Source organism: Artibeus jamaicensis, unplaced genomic scaffold (genome assembly GCF_021234435.1).
Source record: "Artibeus jamaicensis isolate MK-2021 breed Jamaican fruit bat unplaced genomic scaffold, CSHL_Jam_final scaffold_1964, whole genome shotgun sequence".
NCBI classification, from domain to species: domain Eukaryota; kingdom Metazoa; phylum Chordata; class Mammalia; order Chiroptera; family Phyllostomidae; genus Artibeus; species Artibeus jamaicensis.
The window spans coordinates 19,588,552-19,610,914 of NW_026522030.1; the positions used below are offsets into that span (position 1 = coordinate 19,588,552).

Genomic DNA, 22,363 nt, shown 5'->3' on the forward strand with positions numbered 1-22,363 from the left:
GCCATATTTGGACGGGGTGTTAGAGATGGCCTGTCTTAAACATCCTAAAAATAAAAAATTCACATTGGAAGCAGATGCCTCAAAAATAAGAGCAGGGCCAAGCCCTCCCAGCCCCAGCAGCTTTCACCCTCACTGGGGAATCTGACCAAAGAGCTACTTGGAAGTACCAGTTAACAAGAGGAACTGATTTCAAGTAAGGGCCCTAAAAGTCTGAAGAACAAACCTGAAGTGCTATGGATTTGGAATTCTCACAGCAGCAACTAAAGTGTGCCCCAGAAAAAGTAGCAGCGAGGATTTAACTGCAGTTAAATTTTCCCAGGCAGGGAATTTTTAACTGCAGGTACTGATTTTTCCCAGGCCATGTGGGGATAGCTCAATTATGTAGAAATGTGCATGTGATATGTGTATATTTGCAAGGGAAAAGGCTAGAGAGAAATACACACTAAAATGTTAGCATCCTTTTATCAGGTTATTACCTATTTCGTGTCAGACCCTGGGTGACAAATAATGAGAACTAGCTGAGGAGACAGCTAGCAAGAGAGACAAACGGGGCATGGCAAATGGGTTTTATTTTTTTCATTCTTGTGTTTTCCACAATGCGAATAGATATCTTCTCTAGCAACAAACAACCAAAAGGTTTTATTTTGGAAAGGAAAATACTTTTCCGTCTGAGGGCGGAGTAGGAAAGAAGCGCCAACTCCCGGAGCCCCTCAGCTCGGTTCCCATTGTTGCCACGGAACCATTCTGGTTAGCGTCGTGCATCCGACGGTGGGACCCCCGACACCGGAAGTAGAGGCTCCGCCATTGACCCTAGCTGAGTGCTTCTCGTACCAACACGCGGACCGACTGCGGGATGAACAGCCGGCTGGAGACAAAATCACAGCCACTTTTGGATGACCCGCCTGCCCATAGGGATCTGGTTTCAAGGACATAGGCTCAAGTCCTTGACAGCTCAAGTCCAACTGACAGATACCGCAGAAAACGGAAAGACTTGGGCGGGCGGGCTGGCGATTGGCTGCGGTGCCAGAAGCGGAAGCCGGAAACTGGTTCGGTGGCCCCCGGGATGACTGAAGCGGCGGCTGTGACGGCCGAGTCCCTTGCGGGTAGCAGGGCGCGGGCGGCGCGCACCGTGCTGGGTCAGGTGGTGCTGCCGGGTGAGGAGCTGCTGCTGCCGGAGCAGGACGATGCCGAAGGCCCGGGAAGTGCGGGGGAGCGACCGCTGCGCCTAAATGCCGGCGTACGCTCCCGGGTGCGCGTTGTGTGTGGTCCGGGCTTGCGGCGCTGTGGCGACCGCCTGCTGGTCACCAAGTGCGGCCGCCTCCGTCACAAGGAGCCCAGCGGCGGCGGCGGCGGCGTTTACTGGGTGGACTCGCAGCAGAAACGGGTGAGATGGGGACTCCGGGGGAGTGGTAGGTAGGGCAGCGAGAGTGGTATTGTGTCCCAGCTCTAGGTAGACTTCTTGGAAGAGGCAAGGAGGGGGCCCTGGAGCCCTCTCTTAAGGCTAGCCTAGAGCCACTATGCTGTGCCCGCTACTGTGTCTCCTTTCGAGGAACTCTGACACACTGGAGCGTGGCCCGAGAAGGGCGCCCAGGAGATCAAGGAGTGTAGAACGTGACCATTGTTTTCAAAATCCCGACGATCAGGAATAACCAGGCTTTAGAGGCTCGATGAGTGGATGTCACAGGGAGCTCAAATTCTCTTAAGAGTAAGAACTTTCATATAGGGAAAATTGCCTAACAGTGAAATGGCCTTCCTTATTTGCGAGGACCGCCTGTGCCACTGGACTTGCAGAGGCTAGGGGCATGATGAGGATGCTGAAGAGGCATGGGATACCGGCTCAAGTGAACAGACTAGTAGAAGCCCTAAATCTGAGAGTTTTATGATGTGGTGGTTTTTCTTTTACTGAAAGTGGAGTATGACCAAATTTGTTGTAAAATTTGTATTAAATTGTAAGCTTGGACTTTAAATATTTACTAAGTATTTCTAATGACAAATGTAATAAAGTAACTACTAAGGACTTGCTGAAGATATCTTCCCAGATATATTAGAAATGACTGTCATTTATGGTTGTTCTCTCATTCTGATTTCTTTTGTAGTACGTCCCAGTGAAAGGAGACCATGTGATTGGCATAGTGACAGCTAAATCTGGAGATATTTTCAAAGTGGATGTTGGAGGGAGTGAGCCAGCTTCTTTGTCTTACTTGGCATTTGAAGGTGCAACTAAAAGAAACAGACCAAATGTGCAGGTAATGATGGGAAACGTTGGTTTCAAAAGAAGAAAAGCATCCAGAATTCCTAAGGCAACCTGGATTGACTCCAAAGCATGGCCTATTTTCTCAGTTCTATGGGGTGATCTCTGAGCATTTGTGCGTGTGATCACTCCAGGCTGCAACAGTTCCTTTTGTTGCTTCGGTTCTGGGACCAGAGTCACGTACTTACGTTACACTTGCTATGTTGGGGGTTGTTCCATCTCTACAGAGTTGAGAGGTTATATCTGTTCTCCCCACCGTTATCTGTCATGTCCATATTCACTGGACAAGGAACGAAGCCTTCGGCTTAGGGAAGACGGAGGGACCAGTGGTGCCAATTGCCCTGTCAGCCATCCATCTGTCCTGATCGTAGGTCTTGGAACTGGCATGTCACAGCTGCAGTCACATCAGTGTTTCCCATCAATCCCTCTTTGGAGCTGACAGAAGAGTAATCTTGTTTCCTTGAGTTTTCTGTTTGGGCTTTTCTTGTAGCATAGCCACACTCCTCTTGTGTACCCAAGCCAGAAATTTTGTGGTTTCTTTGCCCCTTCTCACCTTTCATGTGTCTTTTGTTGCTTAATCTTACTGATCCTATTTGATTCTATCTCTAAGGCCACTCCTGCATCTCCATTTTGCAAGTTCAGGCCTTGGGTACCTCTGGGCTGGAATTAGTCAGTTACCTTGTCATTAACATCCCTGCTTGTACACTGTTAACCCTCCATCCAGGCTTTTGAGAGCTGACAGTCTCACACACTCCCCTTTCTTCAAAGCCTACAGATTTCCTTGGCATTATACTCCAAAAGCCTTCCCTCATTCATAATTACGTCTCCACACAGCTATGCTTGAACCACAGCGAACTATCTAATGGCACAACTGAACTCACAACTTCTTTCCCCTGTTGTTTGCTCATGCTGGTCCTCTCCCACGTTGCTCTAGCCCCTTTGCAGCCAAGTGAGACACATACTCATTTTTTAAGACCCAAGCCAAATACCACCATTTCTGTAAAACCACCCCTAATCTTCAAACACTTTTTCTTATAACTGCTCTAACAAGTAGATTGGTACATCCCCATTGCCCTCCAAGACAAATATTCTGAAAAGCGAACATTTGGGAGAATGTTTTGGTTTTTTCTAATTCCTATAGTCACCAATTTAGCAGATACTTAACAGAACAAGTTCTCTCAACTTCTTTAGTTGCATCATTCTGAAGTTCAACTCTGAAGTTTTAAAGTAAATCTTGAGTGGAGAAGTGTCAGTGAATTACCACTGTGCCATTTTGCTTTGAATAACATGCATGCTGGGAGTTCCTTCTAGCCATCAGTCTTCCGTAATTCCCTAGAGCAGTGAAAGTTATACATAATAGACCTTTCTGTGATGAGGCTGATGTTTTACATCCTCAGTGCTTGGTGTGGTAGGTCTTTTGAACCTTAAAATGTGGTTAATGCAACTGAGGAACTGAATTTTAAATAGCAGATTTTAATTAACTTAAAAGTGAACTTAAATACCTACATATGGGTAGACGGCTACCATATTGGACAGTGTATTCTTAGGGGGTATTTATTTTGTGGCTTCCAGATAGCTCCCAGTCTAGGGATTTCCTGATAGGTAAAGGGGGAAGGTACAAGTGTTAATGTTGCCCTCTTTCTTTAAAAAAAAAAAGATTTTATTTATTTCTAGACAGAGAGGGAGGGAGAAAAGAAGGGAAGGAAATATCAATGTGTGGTTTCCTCTCACGTGGCCCCTACTGGGGACCTGGCTCACAACCCAGGCATGTGCCCTGACTGGGAATTGAGCCAGTGACCCTTTCATTCACAGGCCAGCACTCAATCCAGTGAGCCACACCAGCCCGGGCATTAATGTTGCCCTCTTTTAAGATCCAGCTGCAGAGGGACTCTGGGAGTCCTGCGGTGTAGTTAGTCCATTAGCCACAAAAGTATGCTGCCCAAGGGAAAGAATGAATAGTAGCACCTATAGAATGGTTCGCTCGTAGAAAATGAACTTTTAAAATTCTCATTGTAGGTTGGAGACCTCATTTATGGACAATTTGTGGTTGCTAATAAAGATATGGAACCAGAGATGGTGTGTATTGACAGCTGTGGACGAGCCAACGGAATGGGTGTGATTGGACAGGATGGCCTGCTCTTTAAAGTGACTTTGGGCTTAATTAGAAAGTAAGTCCCAGTGCCTTCTGGCTTGCCTGTCTTTTATTATTATATTCTCTCGGAAGCTGATCTTTGGGGTTTGTATTCTTCCTAACAACATCTGAACCTCCTTAGAGTTAAAAAATCAGTATCCATTTAAGCACAGTTGTAAACTTACGGATTTAGTCTCATCCTCAGTTAGTGTGAATACATTGAATTTAGGTGTAGTTGGTGTTGAAGTTTTCGTGTTAATAAGGAGTCGGGGTTTTTCTCCTGGGTGTGCTGTTCCTTACAGCTGATACACTCAGCCCAAATGTAAAAACTGGCCTTTGCCCCTAAGTCACTTTAATACAGATGCAATTTAGTTGTATGAAATCACCAAATTTCTCTAATAATGGGAGTCAGTGCATGTAGGCTGATGTGGTCCTTAAGCTTATGTAGACATTCACAGAAGGCTCCTGCTATTTTGTCCCGGTAGATTTAATATTCTCAGAGGCAGATTCTCTTTGTTAGTGTTTACACTTGCACCTACCCAAAGCTGTGCCCCATGAAAGGGTTTTAGTTTTAGACTCCAAAGTTCAGGGCTATCTTGAATAACTCTCTGCTACTTATTCTGCAAATTTGGATAATTAGTTCAGGTCATTAAAGAAGCATGTTATTAACCAAGTAGCACCCTTATGGTTCTGCTTGGAGAGTTAACGCTTCTCTCCAAGTAGTGAATTTAATACCAGGGATTGACTTACATGGTTAGGCAAGTAAGTTTAAGGTGTTCTTTTAGCACTGTAGATAAATAAAAAAGCTAGTTTTAAGGAATCATAGAATTAAGGAGCTCTGGCAGTGCAGGGGAAGATCTTTATACACAAGTTGGTGATGGGGTGATGGTGTGTGGAAGGTGGCCCGCGCTGTGGCCTCTGACGTACTGGTAAGTAAAGTTTCTTAGATAAAAGGGGCAGCGCACGGGCCTTGTTCTTGGAGTGATGGTGCGGCTTTACAGCTCTGGAGAACTGCCTAGAAAGGGGGTCTCCTAAAGGAGAGTCAGGTCACACCCACTTCACTGAAACTTCATTGCCTTCCTCTTCCTCACCAGGCTGCTAGCTCCAAACTGTGAGATCCTACAGGAGTTGGGAAAACTCTACCCTCTGGAGATAGTGTTTGGAATGAATGGAAGAATATGGGTGAAGGCGAAAACCATTCAGCAGACCTTAATTTTGGCAAATGTTCTAGAAGCTTGTGAGCACATGACAGCAGATCAAAGAAAACAGATCTTCTCCCGACTGGCAGAGAGTTGATCTGTGTGGACTTTTTAAGGGGTCAGTTGAGCCAAGAAACTGGATTCCCTGGGGGAAATTTTTTTCAGGGGACCCTCTCTCCATTAAATCTTCAGAAGACAAGATATTGTCTTTAAGTTAGAGTTAAAAAACCTTTTTATAAGAAAGTCACTGTTTGCCACCCATGTTCTTATGGGTGAGAAAAATCATTGTAAAGGTGTATTTGTTGTCTTTACAATAAAGTTTACTGAAAGTTAGTATCATGGTTTACTTGGTGTTAACTTCCTCAGTTTTGCTAGAGCAGTTTCTGTAATAAACTGGAAGCATTAAAATAATGACTTTTCTGATAATAGTAAAACATGTTCACCAAGAACGTAACATACATAACAAAAGAAGCAAATAAAAATCACCTGTTATCCCACTATTTAGTGGTATGTAACAGTTAACAATTACATGTTTACATATCGTGTATTGTTCTGAGTGTTCTGCTTAGATTAGCTCATTTATTCTCAGTAACTGCAGAAGAGACTCATCCTCCTAGTGCAAGAAGCTGAGGCAGAGATTTTCACCTAGTGGCATATGTTCTCAACCATTAGGCCCAGAAGGATACAAAGATACTCCCAGAAAGCGTCCTGTAAGGAGGCTACAGTGTGATGACAAGCCCTCCACGCCCTACGTGGAACAGGGTAGACAAGGCAGGAGCCACAGGCAGAAGAAAATGCTACGTGAGCTTAGAGGGTGAGGCCAGAACAGCAAGGCAGCCTGAAAAGCACACGTACAGCAGGTTACTGAGTGGGAGACTGCATGACGAGGGGCTTGGACAAAGTTGTCCAGCTTCATGGTGCCAGTTTAAACTTCTTGATATGACATTATGTAAGCTATCTCTTAAGAGTACACAAGTAGATGTACAAAAATGAATTAACACATCAAAAGCCATGTAGTTTAAGGGCTAATTCCTTGTTATGTAATAAAGTTTATTTTAAAAGACTTTATTATTTCTTTTTTAGAGAGAGGGGAAGGGAGGAAGAGAAAAAACATTGATCATTGCCTCTTGTGCACACCCTGACGGGATCACCCTGCAACCCAGGCATGTGCTCTGACTGTGTCCAGCCAGCCGCCTTAAGCTTTATGGGATGACACCCGACCAACCGAGCCACACCAGACAGGGCCCTTATATAAACTTCTGACTTGAGTCAAGACAAAGTGGGCACTTCCTGTGACCTGGGCACTGTATGAGATACAAAAGAGCATCAGATGTGGTCCCTGCCATTAGTAGGGACCCTATACTCTCCAGACCCAAGATGCCAAGTAAAGGCAGCGTGCACCACCACCGCCGTCTGCCCTGCTCTTTGGTCCCTTCAGCAACTCCGCTCCTGCAGCTGCGATCGTGGGCTGTCCGTCATTCCACTGGGTCCTGAAGAACATAGCCTCTTCTGGAAGAAACTCCTCTCTTCAACGCTTCAGGCCAGTTTTGAGTCTCAAAGTAAGTGGACAGGATATCAAATACTGTTAGAAAGGTAAACAGAAAACACAGTGACCACACACTAGAAAAGGAAAACGAGTAGATCACCAATGAGAAAAGGGTGTTCTGGAATATTTCATTCAACAAACCTACTCTGTACCACCCACGGTATTTGATCTTGGGGAGGCAGAGGCAAAGATATGGGCCCCGCTTGCCTGTAGGGCCTCGGTCTACACTGAGAGCTATGGGCCCACAAATGGCCAATGCGGCACAGAGGGGAACACGGTACAACGGGAACACATAGGAGAGGCCCTGGCATGGCTTGGGGCAGGGAGAGGAGCAGCCAAGATGCTTGAACTGAGTCTGGAAGGACAAATAGGAATTCGCCAGTCAATATGGGTTAAAGGCAGAGCATTCTAGGCCAAGGCAACAATTTAAATTGTATTTAATGTAGCTGGGAATTAGGAAGAAAATGTAAAACACCTTTGAGAGGCCAGAATACACGTTACAAAGTGCATGCAATAAAATCCAAGCACTTCAGTCACGGGGGAAGCTGCCTCAAGGGCCATTCATACTCCAACACCATGCAAAGCAGAACCAGAACTAACACCACAGGTCAAGGCCCATGTGGGCGGTACCTTGGTTGATGGTCAGTATCTCTGAATGATAGTTTTTCCCATTCTGGCGTCTGACCATATATTCCTGGATTGGCAAGCGGGCTGTCTTGACAGAGTGTTCTTGGGCCTTTTGAAATGTCACCTTCTGTAAATCACAGTTAAATATTTTTCTTTTAAAACTAATAAATGAAGATATTCTTGTAACATGCATAGCAAATTGCAAGAATCACCAATTACTACCACTCTAATTTCTATCTCATCATAATTCATGATAGGTGTATTAAAAATAAGTAGCCTGCAGATAATTAAGAGTACAGAGAATGAAGAGTATTTACTTGGTCCGAGGAAGAAGCGGCTTGGGCGGCAATACCTCACTTACTTGGGAGCCCTCTATCCACCGTCTTCCACACGTTACTACTTACAGCCAAGAAGGAAATAAGTTAAGAGAGGCTTCATCTGCAGCCACAATCTGCATCCAGAAGCCCAATCAGAAAACATTGCTGGCCCTAACTCAGGAGGACCCAGTTCTAGCATAGAGCTTTCAGTTCATAGCCAACTGGTAGCCACAAATTGGAGAAGAGACAGGATTCAAGTCAGGTACGCCAGTAGCTGCAAGAGAGCATTGAGTGTGAGAGTTAATGCTCTCTTGTTGCTTCTGAGAGAAGAAGGGCTCTAAAAACTGCAAAAAAAAGGAGTCATGAGAACTCAAAAAGTCCCAATAATCGGAGGCCACTTAGGGTCTCATTTAGAGAAAAGTAACTGGTGTTCTTTGAAGATGGCTTTGAGCCATGAACTGAAGTTTAAATTATATTTGCCACCTTGTAAGATGCTGGAAAGGTCGTCTATCCGTTTGCAATTTCAGGATCAGAGACAGGGTTGGTCACTGGGATAGTTAACGTGCTGGGGTTTGGAAGGGGCCTCAGTGGACTCCGACCGCCTGTCATCCAGGTGGACCCGTCCTCCTTGACTCTCTCCCAAGTGGCCTCTGGCTTTAAACGAACAAACCCTGTGACAAGAAACTCACACATCCCGGGGAAACCTATTCCAATTTTAATAGTACCAGTTAATAGGAATTTCTTGATACTGAGACAAGTTTTCTGTTGTTGTTGTTTTTTCTCTGAGACTCACTGTTGTGTTTTTTTTTCTGCTCCCAGACCCATGCCAGCCACTCGGATTCTGGAAGGCAGGGGCCACACCACTGTGACTCCTCGTGTCTCCACACTCAGTCCTGCCAACTGTCCTTTGTGACTTAAGATCTGACTCTTCGTCATTCAGGTCAGCCCCTCCTGAACTTGTACCAGCTTGTCGATGCCCTTTCGGTTACTGGGTCTGGAATGCTGACTGGCCGCCCTCAGCGCGGCCTCGCCAACGGTGCCTGCACCTTCTGTGTTCCGACGCCTGCCTCTGAGACTCACATGAAGCACAATTCCATGCTCCTTGCATAAATGAGCTATGATTGCTTTAAAAAGTTTATTCCTTGATAACCACTTTGAGCTAGAGTATAGAATTCAAAGTTAGTAGACTTGGACGCTGCCCTGGAGGAGATTACAGTCTGGTGTTTGTTTTCCGAACATTTAAAGATAAAGTGACTCCTCCTGAAGAAATGTTTTCCTTCGCATTTTTCAGTGAAGCAGCCAAACTCTATTAACAGCCCCAAGCGCCATCTAGTGACAAACCTCTGTGCCAGTTATTTTCCAGTTTAAATGTCGGTGGAGAGGTAGGTGGGGTGAGGTGTCAACACTGCGCACCCACAGGCCGCACTCACTCACTGACTAGGAGGGGCTGTCGCTCTGCTGTGGGAGGTGGCTCTGAGCTGTTACGTCTTCGCAGTCCTCCTTAATTTGAAACAGTGCCCCCTGACTATCTCAGTTTTTCTTACATTGAGGTGACGAAACACTGACCTTTTTAGAATAAATGCAATTTGGTTAAATATCATTTGTGTTAAGTGTGTATCTCATATATATATGAAAAATATGTAAAATATACTCACACATATGGAAAAACATCCATATAAAATATACCCCCAAACGGATACTTGTGTAATCACAGGCTGTATCAAGAGGGACACACAAGAAAAGAGTGGTTTTCTCGAGTGGGGGACAAGAACCAGAATGAGATGTATCTCTCACTGTACTCCTTTCTATACAATTTAACTCTTAATTCACTCTTTATTATCTATGCCATGTTAATTAGTAAATATAACAAAATTATCATAAAATACTTCTATAATATAAACATATTGAGAAAGTCCAGTTATTCCAATAAAATTCCAATTCAACAAAAGGAATCTGGACAGTAATACTGAGGCTGAGCTTGTAAGACTTTTATGCCGGCAGGGGAGGTGGACTGAGAAGGAGCCAACGACTCCCCCACAAAGAGCGCGGAGCTGGTGAGAACGCTGAGGCAACGCTCCCCTGGTGGAGGCCAGAGCTCTCCTCCCAAAATCGGGGAGGAGAGAGAAGAAGGGAGCTCACCACAGCTGCTGATGCGATTACCCCACCCCCACTCTGTCTCCAACTCGCTCTGTCAGGTCAGGACTGGGGTCAGGACTGCTGCCGCTGCTGCTGAGGGCAGAGGGCAGAGGGCACTTAGCAGGTGGGAGGGTCGGGCCAGGGCGGAATGGGCTCCTCCTTCATGTTCCTTCTGCCTTTTTAGGCCTTTTGGGTAAGATTATTACAGGGCGGGTACCTCTAAAAGTAAGCACCACTTTTCAAAATACAGTTTTTCAGCCTAACACGTACTTACCTTCTGAATACTTTCGTCCACAAGTCCGCCGAGGATGTAAACTTTGTTTAGATCAACATCTTCAAGAGCTAATGAGGAAATGAAGGCCAATGAATCAGATCTGTTTTTATAATTTCTAAATCCAAGGAAACAGAAGGAAAGCATGATAAAAGAAATTTGATGAAAAGGAAAACAAAGGCAGAATATTTGCTAATTCTGTGAAAAGACCCATTAAATAGGCAAACCTTTGGCATATCTGATCAAGAAAAAAAGGCAGCAGGCTCAAATCAACATTAGGATTCAGAAAGGAGACAAAATCAAAATTAGAGAGGAATGTGAAATAATTGTAAGAGAATATGAAGATCAACGGAATATCAATGAATTTGAAAATTATGTGAAATAGATGATTTTCTGGAGAAAAATATATAACGTTGGTCCAAGACAGATCAGTGGCGGGCGCTGACCAGGGACGGGCTGGAGGCAGCGAGCTCCGTGGGCCCGCACAGCAAGGCACGTACCGCATTCCGAGTCCGGAGTCAGGTACACGAGGGCCTCCAGGGGGAACAGACTAAAGCAGTCTTCTTCTGTCACGTCCAGCTGAAAAATACAAGTATCCCAACGCACTGTGAACTGGGCTGAGACACAGCCACACTAGTTACCAGACATCTAGTTTCTATCAGGCTGGGCTCTAGCTGCATCCAGGGGCTGCATGTCCGACCACCTGTTCTCAGAAAGGGCTCGGCTGGGGAGGGGAAATGCAAAGGCGCAGACAATCAACCCTATGGCATGAGAGGGGAAGTAATGAGGCCCCGACAGACACAGGGGGAGAGCACCCCAGGACTACAGAGGAGGGCGGGCAACCAGAGACAGGCTTCTAGTGAAGGCAACGCTGGAACTGGGTTTCTGAAGAGGCGAGACTGACACGTACAAAAGAGGTGCACTCAGTGTGGAGAGAGACTCCCACCAGGGGTATGAACACAGCAGAGCAAGGGGCCGCGTGGCCCTGCTTCACGGTCAGGAACCCTCAAACACGTAGGGGGCAAAGTAAGGCTGGAAATGGCCGCACTGCAGCAGGGGCTGTGCGACAGAGCACCAGGGCGTCTTCACACTCCCTGTCTCTGCGACCCTCCCTCGGGAAGGCCATACTGCCCCCTGTCTGGGACATGATGCAAACGCACAAGGGCGTCTTCAGTGGTGTCTCAGGAACAGATCTGGATTCCTGCCTGTATTTCAATCACTACACTTACGAGATCTGAGGGAAAGAGTTGAAAACTAAATTGGTATTCTCTAAAACTCACTCTAAATCCATATGACTTCCATAAGGATTCTCTCTACGAGTTTCCTCCAAAACTCATGTTCATAACTCTGTATTAATTGAGAACAATAAAGGAGTCACGGTGTTTCCCCAAAATATTCCTGGCGCCTACAGTCAAGGAAACAAAATACAGTCCTAGATACTTCTTGCCCATGTGGTGGAAAGAAGGAAAAATTTAAATATAAGAATTAATGAACTGGTCTTAATTCTTCTAGACTGTAATAATGAAAACACGTAATTTATTTATATATGTATAAAACATGAACATTGAAAATGTAAAAAAATCACTCCACAACCTACTTTTTAGACGACAATGCAAGTATTGTGAAAACGAGGCTCACCAGGTAACTGGAAAACCCGTCGTTCATCCTCAGACACTCTTCATACAGGGGGCTGTCTGTCCCGAACCCTGTGAGGCAGATCCAGAAAGGCCTGCTGGCTTTCTTGTTCGAACCATACAGCCTCCGGATCTGCCCAGCCAGTCTGCTTAGTTCCTTCAAAGAAACAAGAACAACTTAGGGTGCAAACATGCCCTCTTTCTAAATTCACTATCTACAAACGGTTCCTCAGCAAGTTCACTGAGTGCGACTCTGGAAAACCTCATGAGCTAGAAGGACCCCCTTTGCTCCCGGAGCGAGTAGCTGAATGTGAGTGGGCGTTCTGCCCCCTGGCATTGCACCTTAGGGATGAAAGCTGAGGTCTGATGTTAGCCCAGAATCAGTGAACTAAGGGAAAAACTGAGAATTCTCCCTCCTTGAGCAAGACCCACCGTTAAATACCTAATTTGATACCTGAAATTGTTCTTTAAGCTTTTATCTAAAGTCTTACCATGTGGCGTTTACAGTTAAAAAGAAGTTAGAATATTATACATTTTTATATTCCATCAGCTAAAGTTGGCACCTTCTCCCTAACTCCAGGGGACGCAGTAGGATTGGGAGTTTTAGCTTCCCAATCCTGATTCAGAGACCTCACGATCTGGACTGATTTGGTTTCAGTAGAGGAAAAAAGGCTCTGTGTTCGATTTAATCTGATATCTCAACAGAGACAACAGGAAATCCTTGGCTGCTCTTTTCAGAGGGTTATAATTAGGTCCCGCTCAGAGCCGCAGATCCTGTTTTCCTCATTTCTCTGAAAAATAGGCAAGCCCTAGCACGGACAACGGGAGTGTTGGAAAATAGAAAGGTCTGTTTTGTGGTGTAAGGCCTAAAACGAAGGCCTGATTCTGTGTGCTGCCTGACATCTGGTGAAGCCTGGGGGGCCTTGAATGGCCTAACTGCAAGCTCCTCCCCCAATTCTGCTCCCACGGATAAGGTCCCCTCGCTAAGCAATCCCATTCATCTAAGGGACCAGGTGTAGTTCCTGATTATCCCTGAGCAGTGGGTTTTAATTCCCTGCCAGCCCAGAGCATTATTCCAACACTGCGACTGCAGCTTCCTGCACAAACCAGGGCACTCCCCCTTCTTGACACGACAGAGCTTGCTCCCATAGTCCTTGATTGTTCATTCTGTTCCAAAGTGTGGCCCTGCATGCCATGCAGTGTCACCTTCCCTGGGGCTGAGTACATGTGGCTATAAGCTGCTATCCATCTTATCTGTTCGGAGTGCGTGCCAAGTGCTCAGCACCCCCGAACCCGACCACTAAAACACATGCCTCGCAGGAATCTCCCACAGCCTGTAACCAGGCAAATTCCTCACCCCAGCGGAGGGCCAAAGACTTCGTCTCTGGAGAATTGAAGTGAAAGGCTCCAGTTAGACTGGGGACACCACGATCACAGAGGCAAAGGGTTGATCTCAACAGAAAGTTAAGTAAAAATCTGCCAACTAAACCAAAGGATGTCTGTCCTCTTGCTGATTCTTTACAACAGCCACCTGGGAACATTTAGTGTCCTAAATGCTGGTTTTACTAGAGTCACAGCAGCTCTCTGACTGCTGCCCCCTTCTGGACTTCCCCTGTGTGAGCAGGAATTTGGAACGTGGCGGGTGTTCTACCTTCTTAGACATGTGGTGAGTCATACTCAAATCGATGCAGAGTCTTGGTCCTGAGTGTCTGGCTTCCAAAAGTTTCTCCTTGGTTAAGGATCTTAGAAAACGCTTGCTGTGCTGGGGGCAGAGGCCTAGAACAGAAATATCAGGGGGGGAAAACATAAGTGAGAAAACAGAGGAATAATACTGAGTAAGAAACACCTCTCCCCAGCCAGGTGAGCGCCACTCGCACAGGAAGCGAAACCAGGAACTTGAAACTTGTGCGAGGGGTGCATTCACCAGTGAGTTGAGGGACCGCAGGGGGCAGTGGCCGTGGGCTCTGGGTCTAAATCTCGGTTCAGCGTGTCGTTTATGGCCTGTATCATGTTATTCAATTTCTCTGAGCCTCAGCTGCTTCACCTACAAAATGGGGGTAGTAAAACACTTAGCCCTGAATAAATGTTAGCTGTTTGTTGGGACTGTCTTTCTACATCTGAGCTTATAAACACATGTGTACACTAGATAGTTTATATTTCAAAGTGAGACTTCAATTTTTTTTGATACTTTGATTTCCAACAAAATAGGACACTAGGTCTCACCCCCCAGATGTTGGCTTTTACATAAAAACAATCTTCCTCTTCCCCTAGGTACATGCAGATACCAGTTAGCTAAGAAATAAATGCAATTATACCAGTAACCTGATTCAGTGTTACCTGAATTTTCTACACGGTTCGCTTTTCTTCTTTCTTTCTCTTGTTTCCTTTTGCTCTTCTTCGCTGCAACTATCTTTTCCCAGTGTCGCTGTTTTCTTTGGACATTTTTCTTAGGTTTTCCAGAAAATAAAATTGAGAACTTTATAAGCACCAAAAAGGAAAACGAGTTTTAAGAACAGTTACTTACTTTTTTAAAATTTAGATATAAAGTTAGGAGAGAAGAAGGACATTAGTCTGTTCAACAAAAACAGACTAGACTGTGTTTGGAGGGAACAGCCCCTGAAAAGACACGTGACGTGGTGGGCCTAGAGCGGAGGCTAAATTTTCCTGACCCTTCTGAGGTGCATCAAAAATCCTTCTTGAACTTTACTTACCTTTCTTATGACACAAGTAAAATGGAAGGCCTAACCCACTTAGTCAATAAGAAATTCAACCCTTGGAACCCACCAAACTCATCCCCAGTCTTTCTGTTACCAGGACCTGCCCTCAGGACAGGGGTCTCTAGGTCGCCCCATCCTCTCCAAGCCCGGGTCGCCCACCGCACTCACCGAGCACCACACGGCACTGCCCGGGTGTTGGGTCTCTTTCTCCCGATGCTCACATTCCACGTCAATCTGTAGAAGCTGGAGGCTCTCGGAGATGTCATCCTCGCCGGTGTCCTCGAGGACGACTCGTCGCTCCGGCGGCACTGGTGACTCTGTTTTCTGAGCGCTCCCTTCCCATCTCCAGTCCATGTGCTCAGTCTCCTTTCCTTCTCTCCCAGGTCAGGAAAAGACACAGTGACGTGGGATGTCACGTGACTTCACGCTCAGAGGGATTCTCCGGTATCCAAGTGATGAAGGGTGCTCCTATGTTACCGAGGAAGTGTGTAAATAGTAACGGAGGCTTATTGAAAAGCATGTGTATCCCAGAGAAATGAGTCAGCACAGCGACATTGCAGCAGCGAGGGAGCCAAACCCACTTCTCAGGAGACAAGCACAGCTCCTGACCCCTCCGAGGACCCCGCGACCGATTCCCTGCTGCAGGGGCGCAGAAACCCAAGTTATTTACAGTGTTCTTTGAAATCCACTCACGAGTCGAGGGCGGGACAGAAACAGCAAAAGCCACCTCCCTTATATTTCAGTTTATTTTCAAACTGAATATACAATGAGCACCTACCATACGCAAAGTCCTCTACTAGAAACACCCTTGGGGGGACGAGGAGTGAGTCAAAAACTATGGCAAAGGGGGGCCCCAAACCAACCAAGAACACCAGGTTGCTGGTGATGTAACGACATTTGTGTTTCCAAACTATCCATCTATTGCCTCCTCCAATGCAAGTAAGTATCTATCCCAGCAGCAGAAAGCCACAGTCTCCAGTGAGACCCGCTGATACCCCTCAGAAGTGCTGCGGCAGAAAAACACAGAGAGCCACCGTCAGAGCGCACTTAACCAACATCACAATGTCAAGGTGGTACTTGAACTCCTCGACAAAGACATGAGTGAAAAAACGCTCCAGCCTACAGTTGTCACAAAGAATTGAATGACCGCTGCGCACGACTGCTGCTCTGGGTCCAGGGTGCGACCTCCACTTAGAAAAAGTGTATCTGTGGCAAAGTAAATCTGTGGGTTACCCACATGGTCAGAGATCTATTTATGATGAAAAGCGATGATCCTCATTCTGACCCCTCCCACCACCAGCAGCAACCCTGGTTAACCAGGCTTTTTAAGTTCTGGTGACTAGGCCCTTGACATCATATATTTACACCATTATTACTTCTTGATTCATCAACTCTGAATTTTATCAACTCCCAATGAAACCCACTAGAATTCAAGTCACTTCAATTAACCTCTTTTACTGTTTGTTTCTGTTAGCTATCTTGGCCTTTAATTTTTTTCTGAGATATAATTTTTCTGAGTAAAATGCAAAGATTTTTAAAATTTGAAATGTGTATTCATTTTCCTGCCTAGGCTAGGTTTACTTTTGCTTAGAAATCTCTTCTTTAATACTAAGTACAAATTTTGAAGTACGTATTTATACCATGGACTGTATCACTGAGTTAATGGCATACACAAAATGAAATAGTGTCCATAGTATTTCTAAAAAAACGAGGAAAATACCAAGTTATCCTTAAACATTTTGGAAGCACTGCACTATTCACACGTGAACAGTGATGTTAGTTACAAACTTCTTTTTAAGCAAAAGATTCCCTGGCCCCTCTTGTAACAGTTTCCTTAGATGACTGAACAAGCTGTTATGCCAGCCAGCAGTGTTATCTTTGTTTTTCTGTATTTAGGCATTCAAATAAGAACAAATGGAAACTTTAAGTAAGATAAACCGCTCTTATACCTAACAACCTCATTTTGTTAGGGGAAGAAAAGAAACAAATTTGTTAAATGAATGCTAGTTTCTTAACAGCCATGGCGCTCTTCCTCCTCCGAGTTCCACAGCATTTTGCATTCTTATTTGTGTTCATCGATAACTACTCATTGAGCTCCTCCTCTGTGCAAAACCTTTTGGGGAATGACTGGGAAGCAATGAATGTACATGTTCTCACTGGAGAAGGTCTGGCTCAGGAGAAAGGAGAGGTAGGGGTTCAAGCAGTTGGGGTGGGGGCGCTGCAGAGTTTTGTCTACTGTTTTAAAAACTGGAAGGTTAATGCTCATCTTTTCTCTCCTACCAACCTGAATTCCTTTTCAGGAGGGACCACAAAACTACATCCACCTAAATAGCAAACAGTTCAAAGACTCTTACAAATGGCAGTGTTTAAAATCAATGTTTGTTGAATAAACTGAATTTTACCACCAGTGCCCCGAATCCCTCCTTTCCTATTGCATTCTTCGTATCTTTGTCCTCTCCAAATTCCTACAGTCCCTGAGAATGTTTTTCAGACCAGAAACTTGGAATACAGTGATTTTGAAAATCACATGAAGCAATGCCAACCACTAACCAGAAGAGTCTGAAACGGAGCAGATCAGGCATTCATGAGGATAGGGACTATATCTTTTTCTTCTTTACACCCTCAGTGGCTAGCACAGGCCTGGCACAGAATGGAAAGCTCAGGGAATACTGAGTAGAAGCTTACCACCTCCTCAGAGAGCAACGGTGAAGTAGGGCATCACGGGATCGCTCAATCCATGTGAGACATTATTTATGCCCACGTTCAGCATTTCATTTCTTTATTTGAAAATGTTTTCTGAGTCTCCATTACAAGTGCAGTGGCTGGTACTGGGATTACTCAGCTAATCATGGAATAAATAGTTACTAAGCACGTGACATAACTGCATACCCTGAGGATTTGGTGATGATGCTCATTCTGTCTTCGTGGGGCTGCAATGATCTGACCCAGCCTCTTATGATGGCTGGTCTGCCCGTTTCCCCACAGGATCACAAACTTCCAGGGAAGAATTCACACGCACATCCCACAGCTCAGTACTGAGCCTCGCAGAATAAAAGCATCCTAGACGATTGATAACCGTGTCACTCCTGTGCTCAGAACCATGCTGGGTTCTCCATTTTACTTACAGTAAACAGCCAAAATCCTTATGACGGCCTGTACTTATCAGTAAGGTTTACATCCCCCATCCACTGTCCTCTGCTGTCGGATGTACTTGCTGTTCCTCAAAACATACCAAGGGTGTTCCCACCTCAGGGCCTTTGCACCTGCTATTCTATCTACTTCCAACACTCTTCCCTCTATGTAATTATATAACTGCATTTCTTGCTTCATTCATATTATCACTATCCAAAGTGGCATATATTTTACTTAGTTTTTGTGGGAACTTCCTCATTCTTATAAGGTAACCAAGTGTTCTGTTTGCTTTGTTCACTACCGTATCCTCCATGCCTAGAAAGGGGCTTGGTACCTAACAGATGCTCAGTAAATACTAGCAGAATTAACAAATCCCCACACTACCCTCATCTCCGAGTTTTCTGACCCAGGGTCCACTTGATGATGGGCACATCCCCGGGGGCCTAGTGACGGGCCGGTCTCTGTTTGCATTCTCCTCTCTTTCTAAATTTTAGTCCACGAAAGCTGGTTCCTTGTCTCAGGCACCTTAGGCAATGGAACACCTAGACCGCAGGCCCGAAAGCACCCCGGCTGTGGGTCTCACCTGGCCCATAAGCTGCAAGTGAGAAAGGGGGCAGGAAGGGAAAGCACCAAGGTGTGGGACACCGGATCACACAACTGTTAAATGCTGTTTCCCGGGTGTCTTCCCCGGCAAGCTACAGCAGTGCCAAGCCAGACCACCCCCCTTCCCCATCCCCACCAGGTCTAGCAAAGAGCTCTCCGGGCGTACCTGATCAAGTCACGCTGCGGCAATTCTCTAATGGCCCTGTCTCCCGACCCACTTCCGGTTTCTCCCCCCTTCCGAATGGCATTCTGGGAATTGTAGTTTTCGGCCCGGCCGCTGGTGTTCAGGGGTCGGAGCCGAGGCTTGCGCTTCCAAGCAGCACCCAGGCACTAGGGAGCTCCGTCCCGCCTAAAGTGTTGCCGTGCTTCTCTAAGCCTGTTTTCCCGATTGTAAAATGGGATCACAATTCCAGCAGCTTGCTGACCTATAGGGTTGCTGCAGATGCCCAGGGCTTTAATGGCTGTCGAAGACTGGACATTGTGAAATTGGGCTGAAACCAGACTTAGAACCACCTCTCATCTCGCAGCCTGGGGGCCTTGCCCTCGCTGGGCTTCCCCGGAACCAGCAAGGCCCACGAGCTGACTCAGCCCTTCCCTGTGCACACGTTCCCCCTGTCCCCCCTGGCTGTCCACTGTCCAGGCTCACAGCAGAGATGTCCGGGCCTGGGCAGGTAAGGAGTGAGGCTAGCCCCTGGCCACTCTCCCTTCTCCACCTCTCCTCACGTATCAGAGGGGAAACTGAGGCTCAGAGACCTGAAGTGATTTGCCCAACCCTTGTCCTGATAAAAACTATCAGCCATTTTTGCCTTTATTCCTCCAGTCCTGGCGTCTCAGCCTTTCCGAGAGACCCTACCATGAATGAGCCCAAAACGTCTGCCACCCAAGAAACCACAGCCCCATTGGAACCTTCCTCGGCCCCACACCGTTGCCCCCTCTGGACTTTCTTTCCACAGCAATTCCCACCCCGCTCCCAAACCATGCTTCAATCCATTCTTTATCTGATCCTAGAGCAGTTTTTAAATGCGAAAACTAAACATTATCCCCTGCGCCCCCCAAGAAGGCTTTTTCTAAAACCCAGTTCTAATATCTCTTCTTTGTTCAGAAGCTGGCCCTGGTCTCCCACTCAGCAGGGCTTGCAAAGTGGTTCGCGTGGTCTTCAGCGGCTCCCACCACACCTACCAGTCCAGCCCTGCACAGCCCCCATTTGCAACCCCCTCCGTGGCTTCCTGTCATACTTGGGTGTAAAATCTTCCCAAGGCCTTGCACAGCCTGGTCCCTGGCTGCTCCTCCAGCCTCATCTGCCTCTCTTCCTCCAGCTTGCTGTGCTCCATTCGCACCTGTGTTCTTGAAAGCACACTGGAGACTTTTGCAGGTACTGTTCCCTTTCCTCTCACTTTCTCCATGGCTGGCTCCTACTTAATCTTTCTGCTTCAACATTCTTTCTTCAGAGAGGCCTTTACTGATCACCCAAGATAAGACTGGCTCATCTCACCCCATCTTGGCACTCTTCTCATTTTTTAAATATCAGTCATCTTTTTTTTTTTTTTTCGGTGTCTTCCTACTAGTTATAAGTTCCTTCAGGGGAACCATCTATCATGTTGATGGTTGTATTCCCAGTGCCATTACAGAGTAAATATCTGTTGACAGAATAAAGAAATGAGTGATATTTCTTCTTTCTTCACACACCCAAAACTTACCTTCCTATCTATCAAATCTAGGACCTGATGCACAGTAGCTACTCAAAAATACTGCTTGACAAACTAGTTCTAATTAATGTTGCCTCCTACGGGGAGCCTTCTCTGATCACTATTCTGCCCCCACCCAACAGCGACTTCTTTGGACTCTCGTACACTCTGTTCTCTGGTGGCCCTGAGCACACCATGCCTTACGCTGTAGGTCTCTGTCTCTACATGTCCTCATATCTTTTGGACCAAGAATACTTGAAAACAGGATTCTCACCCAATTATTTACATCCATAATCCTGCATCAGGAATCACCTCACATGGGTTTACCGTAAATGCTTGTAGAAAGAAATGAATCAGCCAATATGATGGCGGATGGGAAAAGCAAGGAGAGATGTAAATGTCCAGTAGTTTCTTAGTCATTCAATAAGTAACTCTCGCATGGTGAGGTAGGCAGGCCCTGTCTGCCTATCTCATGTAGGGGGCCGTGTACTCAAAGAAAGTGCTAAACAGGATAACTGCCCCTGTGCTTTAGAGTCTCCACAAGCAATGAGGGGTTTCCCAGGGCTTCTGGGGCTTAGTACTCCTCGTGGAAACTGCAGAGCAAAATACCAGCTTCAGACTGCAGCAACCCAAGGAAGTCCATGGATTTGAGGGGCGAGGAAGCAAAGGAAGAAGGACACACACATTTGAGTGCTTGTGCCGGAGACTCCACAGTCTTCTTCCTGCCTTCTGTCATTGTTTCTCACAAAGCAAACCCTACTTCCGGGTGGTACGCTGGTAAGAAAGTGTTTGCGGGGCATCTGGCACACTGTAGGCCCTCACTAAAGGGAGACTAGTGTTTCCCTCTGTCAGATGGGGGACCCGAGACCCAAATGAATGCCTGTAACAACACTGCCGGGGCTGAAGCCCTGAGCTCCTTCCCTAAACTTGTAAACATGCAGATTGTGTTCATGGAAACAAGTCATGTAGCTCTTCACAGCCTCCTGCCGCTGTGAGCATTCAGGCCCTTTTTAACAGTGTACAGCTTTCATTATTAAGTGTCCTATTTTTCCTACTTTTCATTGCCATGAAATCACTTCAAATCTGTGTTCAAAAGCCTTGCTTAAATTCTATTCCAAGTGTTCTGTGACAAGAAACAGGCCTCTAAGAAAATAAATCTTTTCCTGGCACAAGTACTGGTTAACTGTTTACTAGTTAACAGGTACCTGGTGACAGGGAATGGGAAGGATATGTTTTGTCTTCTCCCAGGGGATTGCTTTCCCTCTGATTGGCGCATGTTGGGCATGTGACAAAACACCTCCATCTCTGCTCCTGCTTTTGCTGGATGAAGGAGAGGAGCGAGGGAGCCCCCCCAGGAGAGGCAGCGCAGAGGCCGCACTGAGCTCACAACCAATTGGGGGCGCCAGAGGGGCACGGGGACCCCTGGAACAGACTCTAATGGTCTAAGCTGAGTGTCGAAACCACTTTTTGCCTGGACAGAGAAGCCAGGGCAAGAAAAGTATCCCAGGGGTAGTTTGAAATTGCTTTTCCTGGGGTCTGAAAGCAAAATGCCGGGAAGAATTTCAGACCGGAAGAGGCAGCCATAAAGCTGGGGGTCACTACTTACTGAGCATTTACTAGATTGATGTGTACCCTACAGAGTAGGCACTATTAATGTCCCCAATTTACAGAAAAGAAAACCAAAAGCACTTCGAGGTTAAATAGCTTGTCCAAGGTCCCACCAAGATTACCTGGGATTAAACTGGCTCAACTGGGTTTAGTGAGAAAAGTTCTAAATATATTTATTTTGTGCTAATATTATCCTTAAAGAGACAAATCGAATTAAGGGCTTTTGTTTTTGCCTTTTAACTATTTAAAAGAGGAATGCGGTGCAAGATTTAGGGGTGCAGTCAATTTCAGGCAAAGCACAGCGCACACCTGTAGAGCATAGCCATGTGGCTGAGGAACTTACTGCCACCTGGTGGCAACCTATGCTTATCTCAGCGAGGCAGCCCAGATTACCAGGCTCCCTGGTCCAGGTGCTTCAAGCCAAACAAAACTTGCGAAGGTAGAAATCTATCAGATATCACACGTATTCACTCCTATTTGCAAAAGTTATTACCAAATAAGTGTGG

At 46.1% G+C, this 22,363-nt stretch overlaps 2 protein-coding genes across 7 annotated transcripts; one reads left to right on the plus strand and one right to left on the minus strand.

Annotated features, from left to right (window-relative positions):
• Positions 1-797: 797 nt before the first annotated feature.
• Positions 798-6,754, plus strand: EXOSC3 (exosome component 3). Of its 5 annotated transcripts, none has more exons than XR_008389936.1 (5): positions 798-1,384; positions 2,097-2,246; positions 4,268-4,419; positions 6,254-6,441; positions 6,665-6,754. XR_008389936.1 is itself a non-coding variant. In XM_053656447.1 (5 exons), the coding sequence occupies exons 1-4, from the start codon at positions 1,064-1,066 to the stop codon at positions 5,676-5,678; spliced, it is 825 nt and encodes a 274-aa protein (XP_053512422.1). In that variant the 5' UTR covers positions 798-1,063; the 3' UTR covers positions 5,679-5,699; positions 6,665-6,745. The 5 variants fall into 5 exon arrangements, 4 of the variants coding, with proteins under 4 accessions (XP_053512422.1, XP_053512423.1, XP_053512424.1 ...); XM_053656447.1 differs by lacking the exon at positions 6,254-6,441 and adding an exon at positions 5,477-5,699 and having other exon boundaries at positions 6,665-6,745; XM_053656448.1 differs by lacking the exon at positions 6,665-6,754 and adding an exon at positions 5,477-5,699 and having other exon boundaries at positions 6,254-6,274.
• A 302-nt stretch (positions 6,755-7,056) lies between these two features.
• TRMT10B (tRNA methyltransferase 10B) lies at positions 7,057-18,788 on the minus strand. Of its 2 annotated transcripts, none has more exons than XM_037164115.2 (9): positions 18,731-18,788; positions 14,998-15,297; positions 14,450-14,558; positions 13,764-13,888; positions 12,117-12,269; positions 10,979-11,057; positions 10,482-10,549; positions 7,758-7,881; positions 7,057-7,163 (listed from the first exon to the last, which is right to left on the minus strand). In XM_037164115.2, exons 2-9 carry the CDS (start codon positions 15,181-15,183, stop codon positions 7,057-7,059), a joined length of 951 nt encoding a protein of 316 aa, XP_037020010.2. In that variant the 5' UTR covers positions 15,184-15,297; positions 18,731-18,788. The 2 variants fall into 2 exon arrangements, with proteins under 2 accessions (XP_037020010.2, XP_037020009.2); XM_037164114.2 differs by having other exon boundaries at positions 14,435-14,558.
• Between the last annotated feature and the right edge of the window lie 3,575 nt (positions 18,789-22,363).

Bases quoted from the DNA above. Each gene is read 5' to 3' on its own strand.
- EXOSC3 (XM_053656447.1), top strand. From the start codon at position 1,064: ATGACTGAAGCGGCGGCTGTGACGGCCGAGTCCCTTGCGGGTAGCAGG. The intron at 1,385-2,096 runs GTGAGATGGGGA...TTTCTTTTGTAG, and splicing joins TGGACTCGCAGCAGAAACGG to TACGTCCCAGTGAAAGGAGA. The intron at 2,247-4,267 runs GTAATGATGGGA...TTCTCATTGTAG, and splicing joins GAAACAGACCAAATGTGCAG to GTTGGAGACCTCATTTATGG.
- TRMT10B (XM_037164114.2), bottom strand. From the start codon at position 15,183: ATGGACTGGAGATGGGAAGGGAGCGCTCAGAAAACAGAGTCACCAGTG. The intron at 7,882-10,481 runs GTAAGTACGTGT...TGTGATTTACAG, and splicing joins TGGACGAAAGTATTCAGAAG to AAGGTGACATTTCAAAAGGC. The intron at 7,164-7,757 runs GTACCGCCCACA...CCTTTCTAACAG, and splicing joins GATACTGACCATCAACCAAG to TATTTGATATCCTGTCCACT.